Source organism: Guillardia theta, assembly GCF_000315625.1.
Source record: "Guillardia theta CCMP2712 unplaced genomic scaffold GUITHscaffold_130, whole genome shotgun sequence".
NCBI classification, from domain to species: domain Eukaryota; class Cryptophyceae; order Pyrenomonadales; family Geminigeraceae; genus Guillardia; species Guillardia theta.
Window position 1 is genome coordinate 82,197 of NW_005434544.1, and position 14,585 is coordinate 96,781.

At 51.7% G+C, this 14,585-nt stretch overlaps 3 protein-coding genes across 3 annotated transcripts; 1 reads left to right on the top strand and 2 right to left on the bottom strand.

Annotated features, from left to right (window-relative positions):
- Window positions 1-97: 97 nt before the first annotated feature.
- GUITHDRAFT_146639 (hypothetical protein) lies at window positions 98-1,493 on the bottom strand (the record flags this gene model as incomplete). The annotated part of the gene is made up of 5 exons (XM_005822153.1): window positions 98-149; window positions 180-238; window positions 315-379; window positions 477-579; window positions 852-1,493. The coding sequence occupies 5 exons, from the start codon at window positions 1,491-1,493 to the stop codon at window positions 98-100; spliced, it is 921 nt and encodes a 306-aa protein (XP_005822210.1).
- A 1,723-nt stretch (window positions 1,494-3,216) lies between these two features.
- Window positions 3,217-6,445, bottom strand: GUITHDRAFT_166043 (hypothetical protein; the record flags this gene model as incomplete). Its single annotated transcript, XM_005822154.1, has 8 exons — window positions 3,217-4,676; window positions 4,755-4,832; window positions 4,989-5,090; window positions 5,269-5,499; window positions 5,562-5,708; window positions 5,761-5,928; window positions 5,997-6,116; window positions 6,170-6,445. The coding sequence occupies 8 exons, from the start codon at window positions 6,443-6,445 to the stop codon at window positions 4,602-4,604; spliced, it is 1,197 nt and encodes a 398-aa protein (XP_005822211.1). The 3' UTR covers window positions 3,217-4,601.
- A 2,161-nt stretch (window positions 6,446-8,606) lies between these two features.
- GUITHDRAFT_118577 (hypothetical protein) lies at window positions 8,607-12,372 on the top strand (the record flags this gene model as incomplete). Its single annotated transcript, XM_005822155.1, has 16 exons — window positions 8,607-9,003; window positions 9,051-9,124; window positions 9,458-10,318; window positions 10,369-10,475; window positions 10,520-10,669; window positions 10,718-10,877; window positions 10,925-11,068; window positions 11,117-11,254; window positions 11,310-11,371; window positions 11,423-11,466; window positions 11,514-11,640; window positions 11,693-11,756; window positions 11,806-11,914; window positions 11,966-12,113; window positions 12,162-12,234; window positions 12,292-12,372. 16 exons carry the CDS (start codon window positions 8,607-8,609, stop codon window positions 12,370-12,372), a joined length of 2,739 nt encoding a protein of 912 aa, XP_005822212.1.
- Window positions 12,373-14,585: the final 2,213 nt, after the last annotated feature.

Here is a 14,585-nt window from a genome sequence, read left to right on the forward strand (position 1 = left end):
CCCCCCCCCCCCCCCCCCCACCTCCCACCTTCATTCCCCTCCCCCTCCCCGCTCCCCCCCGTCCTCTCCAACCCTTGTGCTCCTCCTCTCACCCGTCTCATGTCTTGCATGGGCATGCTGTACTGGTCTTCCACAGCAGCCGCCCTCTTCTGCGCGGCTGTCTCATCCTTCGCCCTCACCTCGCTGCGCGATCTCTCATCCGACCGAGCAGCATCCTATCGACTCCAACGTGAGACTGCTGAGGAGGGTACGAGTACGAGCAGGGCAGGGAGGAGGACAAGCAAGAGGAAGGGAGATAAGGAGGAGGAGCTTACCCGTGTACTCTTGATTTCTTGCAGGATGTTCTTCATAAAGCCGAATTTGTCCATCGCATGCAACCCTGACCCATCTTGAGTTGACTCTTCCTCTTTCCCTCTTTCTCGAGTCGTCCCCTTTCGCTCCCCCCAGCCCCCCCACCCCGCTCCTCCTCTCCTCACCCATAGTCTTCGGAAGATGATACAACTGAGACTCTCGGGCATGTGAAGAGAGTTTTGACGACTTTCTCGGGCTGGCACGATGCTTCTTGGCCTCTCCGAGAGACTGAGAAGCGAAGATCACATTGCGAAGTGCGAGAAAGGTAGACAGGCAGAGCGCGAGGGAGAGGAAGAAAGGGAGAGAGGAGAGGGAGAGAGGAGAGAGGAGAGGGGGTGGGAGAGAGGAGAGGGGGTGGGAGAGAGGAGAGGGAGAGAGAGAAGGGAGAGGGAGAGGGAGAGGGAGAGAGGAGAGGGAGAGCGAAGAGGGAGAGAGGAGGGAGGAGAAGAAGAGAAGGAGGGAGAGAGGAGTAGACAGGTGACAATGCTGAGTCTGCTGACCTTCATGAGATCAACAGCCTTGGAAGGAAGGCGAGGGATCTCTCCTTTGATCTTCGGGTGGCCGTGCCTCCCAGCTGGCTTCACCTCCGCAGCCTCAGCTCGTCTTCGCATGGCCTGGAGGTCCATTACGTCCTGCCTGCCCATCTTGTCCTCCATGGTCCTGGAGAGAGCCATGGACTCCCCCCGAGAGCTCTGCGCGCCCATGGCTCTCATCTCTGTCTTGAGAAGATCATCCAGCATGTGGTGGCTGCTCGGCTCCAAGATGCCGGCGAGCTTCTTCTGCTTCAACGCCGATCGCTGGGCCCTCCTGCTTCTCTCCAAGCTCTCCAGGGTGTTGGCTACATCTCCTTTCTTGATGTCTTGCACGTATGAGCGTACATAGTTCATGCCCTTCATGGCATCTCTCTTGCTCTTGTGGATGAAGCTGTCCATGAACGCGTCGTCCCCCTGCGAGACGAGCTCTACCCGTCCTTGCTCCATCCTCGTCCCGTAGCCGGCCAACGTCACCACACAGACCAGCATGGCAGTGAGGACGGACGCAGGGACCAACTTCTGCATCGCTCTCTGCATGTGCTGCAGCCTCTTCCTACCTTCTCCTGCTCCTCCTGCCCTTCGTCTGCTGGAGAGCAGCGGTATCTGCATGGTGACTCTTGGGCTGGGTCAGGACCCTACCAGCTATGTACCACCCACCCACCATGAAATTATTATGTAACTAAACGTTTCAACAAATTGACTGATAATTCAGGCTTCCCGGCCGGCGACTCCGTGACCGTACTGTTCACTCTCACTGCGGCGAGGCTTCCGGCCCCCCAGACCGACAGGCTCTGGGCGGCGGGCCGCCACTGAAATGGCGATCATGATACTGAGCGACTATGGCCATGTCATGAGTGAAACTTGAGTGGCACTTGCCAGTGCAGTGCGCGGCCAGTCAGTACCGTCGTGACACCGTCACTGTGACCTCGTGTCGGGCCGTCCGACGGCCGGGCACTGTCACGGCACGGTCGGAGTCCGGTCGGGCATCGGACGGTCGGCCTCGGACCGTACCGGCGTGACCGTTGCCGGCCGGCCGGCACCGCGGCACGGTGTCACTCACGGTGCCGTCACGGCGGGGGCCAGTGCGGCGGCGTACTAGTCGGACGCGGCGGAAGCCTGACGGAGCGGCCGCTGACGGACTCTCCGAGAGCTTTCCGACTGTCCGACTCAGTCGTTTCAACTCAGTGTAGGGAGGGTCAAAATTTCAACGCCGGGGGTCGCTGAAATTGGCTGGGGAAAAGCCGAAGACCCTTCTTTTTTCAAAAAAAATCACGACTCGAATAAAATAATTTTATGCCGTCAGCTACTAGTAGTAGTGACCGCGCCTTTACCGTACCGAGACCTGAAAAAAGAATGAAAACCGAAACTGCTACCGGTGCCCGCGACCTTCTGACTCGGAGGACCCGAGAGGTACCTTACCCACACAACCCACGCTCCTCCTGCTGAGTTGCGCATAGCCTCTGGCAAAGGACGCTGAGCATCCCGAGATATGAACAAAACCAACAAGTCAGCCTCATGGAGACAGTACCATGAAGCTGCGTCCGTCATTGCCGACGCATTCCAATCGGATCCTCTTTTCATAAAAGCATTCGCCAATGATCGTGCGCGGTATGTTGCAACATATGCTATTGCAGCAGCACAAATTGGCAGCGGCAGTTGTTCTATTGATGTCTTGATGGATGAGAACACAAAGGTATTGGAGAGTGCATGCTTATGGGAAGAAACCAAGCAAGACTATACACTGGGAGTCCTTGAATTGATCATTAGGAATGTGATCATGGCATTCTCCACATATTTTTACTTCGTCAAGGGTGCGACCTACAAGTTTGGATACAGTGAGTATATCGGAGGTTTGCTCAATGCAGTTCTCGTAATTTTGTACGGAGTATGCACTTTATGGGTGATTAGGTTTCTTCTGGAGTTCTTTCGTTTTGGTATCGTGTATGGATATATCACTGCCAGGGGTAGCAGATACATTTCAGAATATGAAAAGGTACATGGCAAGCTTGGCAAGCATAGCAAGCATTTGAGCATGATTGGAACACTGTCGGCATTCAGAGGCCAGGGCATTGGTTCAATGTTGATGAAATACACATTGCAAAGAGTGGACTCGTCAAACGGTGGTGTAGGTTATGATTATCATTATTTGGAGAGCAGCAATCCCAAGAATGTGCCTTTTTATCAGAGACATGGATTTGTAACTGTTGGAGAGATGGGAATCATGGGTGGAACGGTAACCTTTATGATTCGTAAAAAGGAGGCAACCAGAGTCCCAGAATAATGTTGTAGCACAACATCGACGCAGGGTGGCAGAGGAATCTTCAAGGTGGATGGATCGATTATGTCTTGTATTAGAGATGCTCTCTGCTTTGATACTGAGTTGTAAAGCTTCTACGTGTCTCTCTCCAATAGCTCAGTGTAGCTCATTTCTCCTGAGAAACATGAATAAAACTTGTTTGTCAACAGGATCTCCGATTGACATCGGTGGCATTTCTCTTCAAACCGGCTGTACAACGTCGTGGGGTACTACCAACTATCCTTGCATCAAGATTGTTGATTACAGCTTCAGTAAACTCCTCAACTTCTACAAGGATCGAAACGGGGCAGCAATGTACGGCCTGTCCTAGAGGCACTGTAGACTTCACGCTCCTCTGCCCGTTCGAGCCCAACAAAGGAAAGGGCGGAATCAAAAATCCATGGAGGTGGATGTTGCAGGAAGCGTGTATGAGATTCAAGTTCAAAAAGCACTTGCACCTGAAGGAGCTCGTGGACGGCAGCAACAAGAAGGGCTGAACCTTTGCAATCATCAGGCCCACCGTAGTGCAACAGTTGCATAGTGCGGCAAAGCGTAGAGTGACATTGAACTGAATTGCCAACTCATTCAAGATGTAGATGCTTTATCTTTTTTGGCTTTTCTTCACGGGTGCTTCTCTCCACACCAGAATGAGTAAACGATACTCATGCGCCGAGAAAGTTCAATCTCTGTACTGGATCAGTGTTGATCCAGTCACGAATGTCACTGCGGGGACCACTCGCTTCGCTCGGTTTATTCAGTTCCGAACGTACCGCCGTGCTGGCAGTTCAACGGCTGATGAACCCGGCCTTGAAACTTATGATTCTGGGACGGTCTCGGACTGAAGGTAAGAATGAAGTCACTAGTTTCCCGAAGTTTTACCAGCCTCTCAGCCTGTCTGATGCCTTCTGCAAGTGTACGGTCCGGCCGCGGGCCACCAGCGGGGTGAGCTGCTTCGAATTTTCTGTCTTTACTGTGACATGAGTCGCCTCCGGGGGTTCCGAAGAGTCCGGTACACCACCCCGGCCGCCGCGGCAGTGTCCGATCCTGGCAGGCTCGAAATCTGACTGTGCCTAGGCCGGCGAACCGTGGGACCGTGGGACCGTCGGACCTCAGGGCCATCATGAGTCCGATGATCGCCCGGCCGTTCACCGTCCGACGGCGAGAAACCTCCGGTGACTCAGCGGCTGCTCAGTGGGCCGGCCCGGCGGGCCCCGCGGCGCTGCCAGTGCCTAGTCGCGCCTGGCCGCCACCCGGCAGTCCTGAGCCAGTGGCGCCGCCGGGCTCCGGGCCCAAGCAGTCAACTTTAGCTCCAAGTACAGTGATGCAGCAGCCCGCCGGACCGCCCGGCCCAGCTGGCAGCCGGGGCTCAGCTGAAGACTCGAACAGAACTGAGGCACCGGGCCGTGCGGTTCCTAGTGAGTCTAGCTATCGCTCCAGGTCAGGTTGAAGCCGCTCCTCTCGGCGTTGATGGCGCTGGTCTTGAAGACGAGGAGGACCTGCCGGGCAGCAAGTCAGCTCCTGCTCCTCCTCAGCTGCTCTCAGGCCGCTGCAGGCATGGCAGTGTCATAGCTCACCTCGTTCGACGGGCACGCGATCGGGGCCTCGTTCTTGACTCCAGTGATGGACCGGAAGGCACTAGCCCAGTTGATCACCTGCAGTGCCGCCAAGTCAGGGTGAGCCGCCATCGTCCTCCTTGCTCGTAAGTCGCCCTTGCCCTCCTCCTCCTCCTCCTCCTCCTCCTCCTCCTCCTCCTCCTCCTCCTCCTGTCCACAAATGAATGGCCCCCGCTCCCTTGGCCCCCTGCTTACATCCTCATTGCGATAGCGCTCGACGTCCTTGGGCCCAGCAAAGATCGTGAGCCTCCCGGAAGTTCCGTAGATGTGGAAATCTTGAAATTGAAGAAGAACGTTCTGAACACAACAGTGAGATACCTCGAAACGAGAGGGAGATGGAAGAATGAGAACAGGAAGGAAGGAGGAGGAAGAGGAGAAGGTGGTGGTGGTGGGGATGGTTGGGGAGGAGCAGGAGGAAGGGGTTGGGCGGCGGAGGGGACTTCGAGGAGCAGGGGGAGCACGAGGGAGGTTTTACCTTATCTGATTTGATGATCCACCTGCAATCGTTGTCGGAAGGGTCAGGCACAGGCCCCGTTCCCGTTGTGATGCTTCCTCGCCGGCCCACGAGGTGCACGAGGCCATGGCAGTGATACGGAACGGCAGCAGTCACGTTCGGCTGCTTATGCGCTGCTGCTCTTTGATTGGTCTCCCTCTCATGCAAGAGAGCGCGCAGCTCTTCTGATTTCTCCTTCCACTTCTGGATCTCCTGCCGCAGGTCATGCTTCAGGGCCCTGTGGGGTAGCAAGGAAGGGCAGAGAAGTTCTCTACCTCATCCTCCCATCTTGAGGTGTTGCTAAGGCTGTTGAGAATCCCATCGAATCTCTTCCCCTCTGACTTCTTCAGCTCAACGTTGCTCAGATGCTCCGTTTTCACTCGAGCCAGCGCCTTGCGCGCCTCCTCCTTCCTGTTCAAGGCCTGACCCAAGTCATCATGTCCGGGCAGGAGCAGAGCAAGTACGTGTCGATACCTGTTTCATTCTTTGCCATGGATCATCACAATTCACATCACGGCAGATCGATTGTTCGAGCCCTTCGACCCTCCTTCCCAGCCCTTGGAGCCCATCTAGAAGCTTTCGCCCATCATCTAGGCCTCTCTGAGCAGCAAGTACGTTCTTTCCAATCTTGTAGAGGAATGTCTGCGCACAGCACATCAAAGTCAGCTTGAGTTATGAGTTTACATTCCACATGTCATGACAATCCTCACACTCGTCGACATGGTCGGGTGTAGATTCTTCTCTAGCTCCTGCTTAACTTGGTTGTCGAATCTATCTTGAAGTTGGTCTCGAATTCTAGCTCGTGCGATTTGATAAGCTGCAGTTATAACCTGAAGGTTGACACCAATAAACGAATAAATTTCGAATCAGATCTTCTTCTTACTCTATCCTCTCTCGCGTCTTCGTTGAAAGCATCCTCCAAAACCTTTTCTTTGCCTTTGATATTAGCGATCAGTTGTCTAGTCAATTTTGTTTCTTTCAATTCTGTCGGTTTTGAAACCTTCTGTCCTTCTTGGCAAAACAGCCAACCCGCGCAGAACAAACAGAGCGTTGCAGCGAATAGCACGCGGAGGAAACGGAGACGATCTCCTTGAGAAGTTGTCTTGTTCTTGATCATAGCGTGTTCTTGTGACAAGTCAGCTTGTGCAGCATCAATCATTTTCGAAGGTAAGCCAATCCACGAACTCTGCTCCACCTCACTCAGGCGTGAAACAGCAAGTGCATGTTAGGGACAATCAAGAGAATCGTTCAGTGTGCTGTCTGGTGGCTGTGATGTGCTTCTTGTCAGTTTGTTCTTTCAACTCTCTGGCTCCAGCTGCTCTTGGCAATCAAACATCTCGATTGCATACTTCGATCGTCACTGTCTTACCACAGGATATCACCATTCCCCTTCAACAGTGTTCACGCGCTATTGCCGTCGCAGCCGGCCATGGCGATTGTTATCTATTTCCGGTTTACCGGTTTGCTTGTAGTAACCGGAGGGACTGCGGCCCTGCCGGCGTCAGACTGAGGATATCCGGGCCCGGATGCTACAGACACTGAGACGGTGAGTGCGCCTCACTATGGGCTACCACAATAAATTTACTCATCAAAGTTAAGTTATCCACCCATATTGATCCCCAGCCTCCGCCGGGCGCTCAAGGACGTTCGGAATGCCGCGGACTACCCCTCCCCCCCCTGGAGAGGATGACCGTCCGACACTGAGGACCTAGAAGGGCCCTCCACCCGGGGCGCGATCATAGTCCGTTTCAGTTAGGGCCTCCGGTAGTAAAACATCTCAGATGACCCCCCTTCCCCCACCGTCTTCAGGACCACTGCTGCAGCCCGGTCTGTCACCCTTCTAAACGCCTTTAGGAGGGCGGTGGGTAGGTCATCTGACATACGGCTGATAGCACCCCGCTGCCATATCCTATAGTAGTAGCAAGGTACCATTGGGGGTGGGGGGGGGGGGGGGGTGGTTGGGAATGGAAACTGTACCCGGTGACCGGACGCACCACTGAGGCGAGGGGTAGGGGTCCGACAAGGGGGACCGGGGGGTTATCGCGGCTGTTATGGTCACGATACTTCGGATGGGGTCACCGGTGGTAGCACTGCGGCAAGTAGGCGGGTCCGACAGCGTGGGGGGTGGGGTGGGGGGGTACGAGATCAGACCAACCCACCCCAGACATGTATATCTCCCTGATGGATGTCTACTTCTTTGGTACCCCCCATTTCTCCCTTCATACACCCCACTATTTCCCACAACATGATCTATCCTCCATATTACTCCGGTTCTGACCACCTCCATAACCCCACCATTGCCCACCCCCACCCCCCTGCCAATCCTTTTGTTCCTAGGTCCGCCTGTACCAACCACCTGATATTGATAAAACAATGCTCGGACCTCCTGCTCCTGCTCCTGACACCGAGTTGCTGCCGTCACTACTGCTATCCTCCTCCTGCTCCTCCTGCTCCTCCTGCTCCTCCTGCTCCTCCTGCTCCTCCTGCTCCTCCTGCTCCTCCTGCTCCTCCTGCTCCTCCTGCTCCTCCTGCTCTTGCATCCACAGCTCAGCTGTTTTGTTCACTCCCTTCTTGTGTTTCCTGCTTCTGGTTAGTCCTGGACGTGAAATTGCTCCTTCGGCTCATCCTGGTTTGGAAATTCTGTTCCGCTTGTCCTGCGTTTCCATCTCATCGGGGTGTTGCCCTCCTCTTCCTCTGAATTCATTTTGGATTATGTGTTCTGCTGCTCCTGTCCAGAAATGTCTGCACTTCTGCTAGTGTTGGAAACCTTTGTTTCAACGACTGGCTGTAATTGTCTTTACCTAACTTCTAGCGTAACTGATCGAATCATGAATTTCAAACTTTCACATGTCAACATCGATTATGTTGCAGTGTCTGAGGAGTTTGTCTGTATAGATTGAGTTTGAGCAGTCACAGGCATTGCTAGCAGATTCATCCCTTGTGTGATCTAGCTGATTTGCTTTCCCAGGATAATTTCTTGGGGAATCCCACACGCATCTGCCGAATAGCATGGTGGGATTTCTTGCATACTCCATTGGTGTTGGGACGGGTTACTGTTTCACATTCTCTTGACCGTCATTGATCTACCATGTCCCTGTGAAACCATGACAGAATAAGAGCCTTGTTCGTTTCATTAGATTGAAGACCCTGTCTGTTGCATGGTGGAGATCAAGCTCGAGAGGTGAACAGTGGAACTGGTTGGTAAAATGCTCATCAGACGGGGCTTTCTCGTAGTCGATGTGAGCGAATAGAGGGTTGTAGCTTTATGCCGTTGATGTAAGGTTGTCGACAAATACTGATCTGAATAAGTTCTTGTCGCAATGCCGGAAGTCAACATGGATAAAGTTGACGAGGAGGAGGATGAGAGACATGCCGAAGAAAGCCTCACAGAAGACGTCACCGAAACCGCTACTCCTCGTAAAGGCCGGATCAGTTCTTTCTTCAGGCTCAATTTCAACCTCAAGCCGCAAGAAACGATGAGCAGCTTTCCCGAAAATGAAGCTGCAGAGCTCGATTTGTATTGCCAGCTCGATGAAAAAGACTTAAACAAAAAGATCGAGAAGCTTCCTTTCCTCATCTTTCATCCACGAGCTGCTTGGAGACTTTTGTGGGATTTCATGATCTTTGTAATCCTGATCTATACTTTCTGTGCTGTACCGATAAGATTTGCATTTTCTGACTCCACGCCAGACTGCGAGACTGGATTCTTGCAACAGGGTTTCATGTTTTCTTCGATTGCATCATTGATTTGATCTTCATCATAGACGTCTTTTTGAATTTCCGAACGGCCTTTGTCATTCCAGCCTCAAACCGTCGTGGCACGACGAAAGATCAATTGGTGGGCGATTGGAGAAAAATTGCCAAACGCTACATGACAGGTTTCTTCATTGTTGATATCATCTGCAGCATACCGATGGACTTTATTTTGTACATGACATGTGACCACACGTCTACTTCGTATGGGGGGTACAGAGGACCCCAGGCTATCAAATTCATCCGCATTTTGAGAGTCCTGAGGCTCTCGAAACATACTCGGATGAAAGAAATTCAACTTTGGGTCAGAGACAAGCTTCGTATACACCCTGGTTGGCTGAGACTGATCTTTTTTGTATTGGGTGTCTTGCTAATTGCTCATTGGAATGCTTGTATCTTTTTCTTCCTTGGCAAACAGGCGGTGGCCTTGGATTTGGATCATAACGTAAATGTGACCAGCTCATCATATTGTGAGATAGTTGAACATGTTTCCTTCTTAACCGACCAAACATTTGCTACGGCGATTGGAGTCTCAAGCAATCCAGTATGCGTTTACGACATGGTTTGGTACGAGCAATACCTGATTGCATTTTATTGGTCGACATGTACGATGACAACTGTTGGTTACGGCGACATCACTCCAGCAAATGTGTATGAGATGAGCTTTACAGTGGTTGTCCTTCTTGAAGCAGGGTTGGCATTTTCGTACATGATCGGAAACATGTCCAACTTGCTAGATAGGATCAATCCCCGCAAAGGCACATATCGTGACATCATGACAGAACTGGAGGACTTCATTCACAGAGAAAAGTTAGCTCCGACCCTTGCAGAAAGGCTGAGGTCGTACTGGACGTACAAATACAATCACCCGATGTCGAGCCTGCCGCAGTTTGCAAAGGAGAACCTTTCCAAGTCATTGCTCAAGGACATTACTGCGCACATCTACAGAAAGATCCTTCAGCGCCTTCCCCTCTTCAAACGGCTCGACGACTTTGTCATCACTGACCTGGCACTTGCTTTGAACCCACTGCAGCTCGCGCCCCACACCTTTGTATACCGAGAGGATGACATCGGGGACTCGATGTACTTTGTGTCAAGTGGACAAGTTGAGATGTCGATCTTCTTGCTGTCACTGCAGAAGAAGAAGGAAATCTCACTGAAAGTGGTCGCTGACACATCGTACAAGACTTTGAATCAGAAGCCAGAGAACAATGGAGACATTGTCTTCACGTGGAAAGGACATCGCAAGTTCATGAAGTCTAACAGATATCAACCCATGGTGAATCAGTCTCTACCATTCTTCACGCTGTCCTTGATGATCGTCCGCAGATGTTCAAGTGGACTGTAGATGAAGAGCGTGTCGTGAGTTATTTCGGAGAGAACGTGCTGACAGGGAACTCGGCAAGGCGGCTCTCTACAGCACAAACCAAGACCTGGTCAGACTGCTTGTGGGAGGTTTGTGCTGGCTAACGAGGAGTAGGTGTCAACTGTTTCAGCTGAAGAGAGACGCGTTGAGGACAGTCGCTTCCAAGCACAGGGGCATGATGGAGGTGTACCAGACGATGAAGAAGTCAAGGCACTCGCGACTGCTGAGGGCCCTTAGGATGATCCTCCTGTGCAACAGAGCCAAGTGAGCCCCTCCTGCCTGTTGCAGCCTCAACTGACAGTCAACGACCAGGTGGATCTCAGGCGTTAAACTGTTTGTTACTGTAGATAGAGCTGTTAACCTCCCGAGAATGGACGGAATCCTCGGCTCCTGCGACGCCTACTGCTGCATACGCTTGGGAACTCCGGAGCCGCGCAGCAAGGAGTATCAGACTCTAGTCCAGTATAACAAGGTCGGCCTCCCTTGCAGCTTCTTGTGCGGGACTCACGCCAGTCTCAGATGAGCCCCGTGTGGAATGAGACGTTCGCATTCGTCATCGACTTTGCGCAGGAGTTCTCCAGTCAGGGCTTCCCAGTCAGGCTCTACTTCTCCCTAAAGGACTTTGACGTGTTCGGAGAAAACGACGACATTGGTTACTGCGCGGTGAGAGCATGTGAGCAGTTTCATACAGCGACTTATGGCAGGGAGCAGATTGACGTGTCGTCGTTGCTGAAGCGCTGTTTGCATCTCAATGCTACTCAGACGGACTCGAAGTGGGTGGGGCTGAAGAAAGATGGCGGCGATGGGAAGATGAAGAACGTGGTGGGTCAGAACTTCAAACGAGCGAAGGTCCGTGTGGCAGTGTAATCGGTTCTCAGAGAGTTGAGGTGACTTCTTTGTGCAGATGAGAATTGAATTGAAAGTAGTTCCTGCCAAGAACATGAGCGAAGCGTCATCGATTCATCCGTAATACGACCTGATTGTCAAACTTGCTGGAAAGCTGAACTTCTGCTCCAGGGAGATCTCACCAGACAAACTGAGCAACAGAATAGCAGAAGAAGGTTCATTGAGTGTTGAGAGACGAGAGCCATGTCTTGATGTGTTGCAGGCGAATTCGTTGAGAACGATGATGCTTATGAGCCCCCGCCTCTGCCTCTCTCTGTTCCCCTGTCTCCTGAACCCAACGATCTCGACGACAAGATGCCGTTTAGGAACACTTTGACGCGGGTTGGCAGGTAGACCTTTCTCTTGCTCTCTTGCAACATGCCGCTAAGTTGCTGCTCACAGTGACCTCTCGACCGTCTCATCCGAGCTTGACCGTGATCTCAGCACGACCGATCTCACGCAACTTGTACGGAGCTGCTCTCTGATTGATGTAAACGTGACGACCCGGCTTGCAGGACGCTAACGCGGAGGCACATAGAGACATCATGGAGTCCGACGACAAACTGATCATGTTGGCTGAGATTAGTCAGATGAACCAGAGGTCGCTACTGCCCTTCCCCAACGGTACGTGAGATCTGGGGTACGTCCAGCATGACTCACGTACGATCGCAACAGATGAGAACAGGGTGCCGGACCAAGCTCTTCCTCTGGCTGACCCTGACGAGACTGAGGAAGTGCCCAGCATGGGTTTGCAGGAGAAGCACGACCATGTGGGAGAGCACACAATCAATGTCTCAGCCGCGCAGAGGAAGCTGATGAACAGGTGAGGGTACATGGAGGTGAGGCCTTTGCGAGTGATGGGCGCCTCCAGGTTAGCTGCAGCTCTAGCGAGAGAGCGCCAGCAGCACGAGGCAGAGATCTCGGCGCTTGAAATGCAAGTCAAGGTGAGCCCTCGACCTCCTCTACTGGAAACTTTATTGACCATCATTCCATCACAACAGAAGCTAAAGAAAGACCTGAAAGATGTTGTGGAACAATATCACAAGACTGTAAATATTCCCCCAAACCAACCGACCCTGTAATAAATATGAATTGTACTCTCTACATCATTTACGTCCACACATCATAGCAGTACCTTTATCGCTATCATGTGATACGGCAGCAGCTACATGCGCTTCTGTCATGTAGTCTAGAAATCTATAACATCTTTTGCAGTGTCATGTGCTCATAAAGCATCTGTCATGTAGTCTAGACATCTACAGCTTGTCGTGCTCATTCCTTCTTCCTGACAAAAGATTGACAGCGATGGTTCTGGGATGAGCACGAAAGGGAGTGATTTCGTGAGCTCAATTTTTAAAAGAAGTTCTATAAGGGTAACTTTTGAATTTTTCACTAAATTTTCAATAAATCATATAGAGATTTCGGAACCTGTGGAAACAAAAGAAAAGAAGTTTACTACCTGATTCTCACCACCCTACCCCTTGGCTCACCCCAATCGTAATTTTCACCTACCCCTCATCTCGAATTCAAAAATCTTTAGTACCCGACATGAAAAGCATGAAAGTACCGGTCCTTCATGTACCCCTCAATCCCCAAGGCACAAAAAAAATCTCCACCCCCTCCTTGTTCCCTGCAAAACTCGTGGCTCGTGAAAGACCCCATGGTCAACATTCCTTTGCGGTCAGAAAGGGGGGTACTCATATCAACCCCTTGGATCTGAGGACCCGTCTCGGTACAACCTTGTTTGAGAGGACCCACCCCATGTCACCCCCATTCTTTGCGATGTCCATAAGTACCCCACAATTTATGGTTATTTGCACGGGTACTTGGAGCATTGGTGTTCCTCTACCAACCTGAAAATCTTGACTACCCAAGGGGCTGACTACCCCACCCTACGATTCCGAAATGTCCAATATAGCTACTCAAACTAAAACCCTAAAATGTATCTTGATTCTTTCTAAATATAAGCTGGGGGTAGGGGTGGTATGGGTAGGGGTCATTTGTATATGAACAATCGTGTTATGGAAGGGGTGGGTACATGTCCCCCGTTTTCGAGAGGGTGACAGAAGTCACCCCACCCAAGAAGGGGCATGTTGACCATTGACCCATAACCCCTCCCATTTACTTAACTTCGAATTTCACCCCTTCAAAAGTACCCCTACCCCTGCGGTCTGAGGACATTATTTGTCATGACCCTCAAATAGAAGATCTATGACCCTATCTTTGGTAGTCAACAGGGCCATACTCAACTACCCCCTACCCCACAATCCATTACCACCCGGTCGTAGAACAATGGCTAAGATCACCCCACCCCGAACTGGCCCCTCAACCAAGTACCCCTACCCCCAGCTTGAATTTTGTCCTGCTGCCAACTCCTCCAGCCCTCGTCCAGCCCCATCCTGTCCCCCCCTCCTCTCGTCCTCCTCCCCTTCCTCCTCCCCTTGTCTCTCACTACCCCCCTCTACCTCTCCCACTGACCCCCTTTACTACCTACCATCCCAACCTCTGCCTGCTCCCTGCTCTTTCTTTCTCCTTTCTCACATCCTTCATTACCGGCATAGTCCTTCCTTTGGCTTCTTCAGGTTGTTACCAGGCTGCGTGAGTGCGGTTTTTGCTTTGTTCGTCCTTTCTGGTTCTCCCGTTGCAAGTAGCTTGACTGAACTTCAAGTCACACTCAGTCAAACTTCGTTTCACAGCACTGGCTGCTCGCAATTGTAAAACATTGTTGCGCAACATTAACAAATTGAGAATTTTGCCCTCCTTTACATTTCTTGAAAATATTTTCGGTTTTTTTTTTTTTGCTGAATTACAGTGAGGATTTCTTCTGCATCCTGTAGTTGAAAGCTTCTTTGTGTTCTGTTGCTCTTGTTGCAACAAACGATGAGTTCCCGTGCAAACTGCGAGGCTTCAATAGTCTCCCCCTTACAACCAAGCTCCGTGGGTGATACCGTACTGATGAGTGCCGCTTGTGCCAATGAGGGCAGAGAAAGCCTTTCCTTCGCAAAGGTTGTGGAGGCAGAAACCCAGAAGTTTGTTCATGATGCACGTTTCACCAAGGGGATAGTGCGGTACAAGGATCTAAAGGATCATATGAAGAACATGCAAAAGGCTAAGTATGCAGCGCAGCTGCCGGAGCGTCGGTCAAGGTTCTTGAATGAGGAGTGTTCAATCTGCCTGGAGACTCTCGGCCCGGCCTCTGATGTAACGCAGACAGCTTGCAAGCACATGTTTCATACTTTCTGTCTGGTTGAAACTTTGGGAAACGGAATCTGCACGTCTTGCCCTCTGTGTAGAA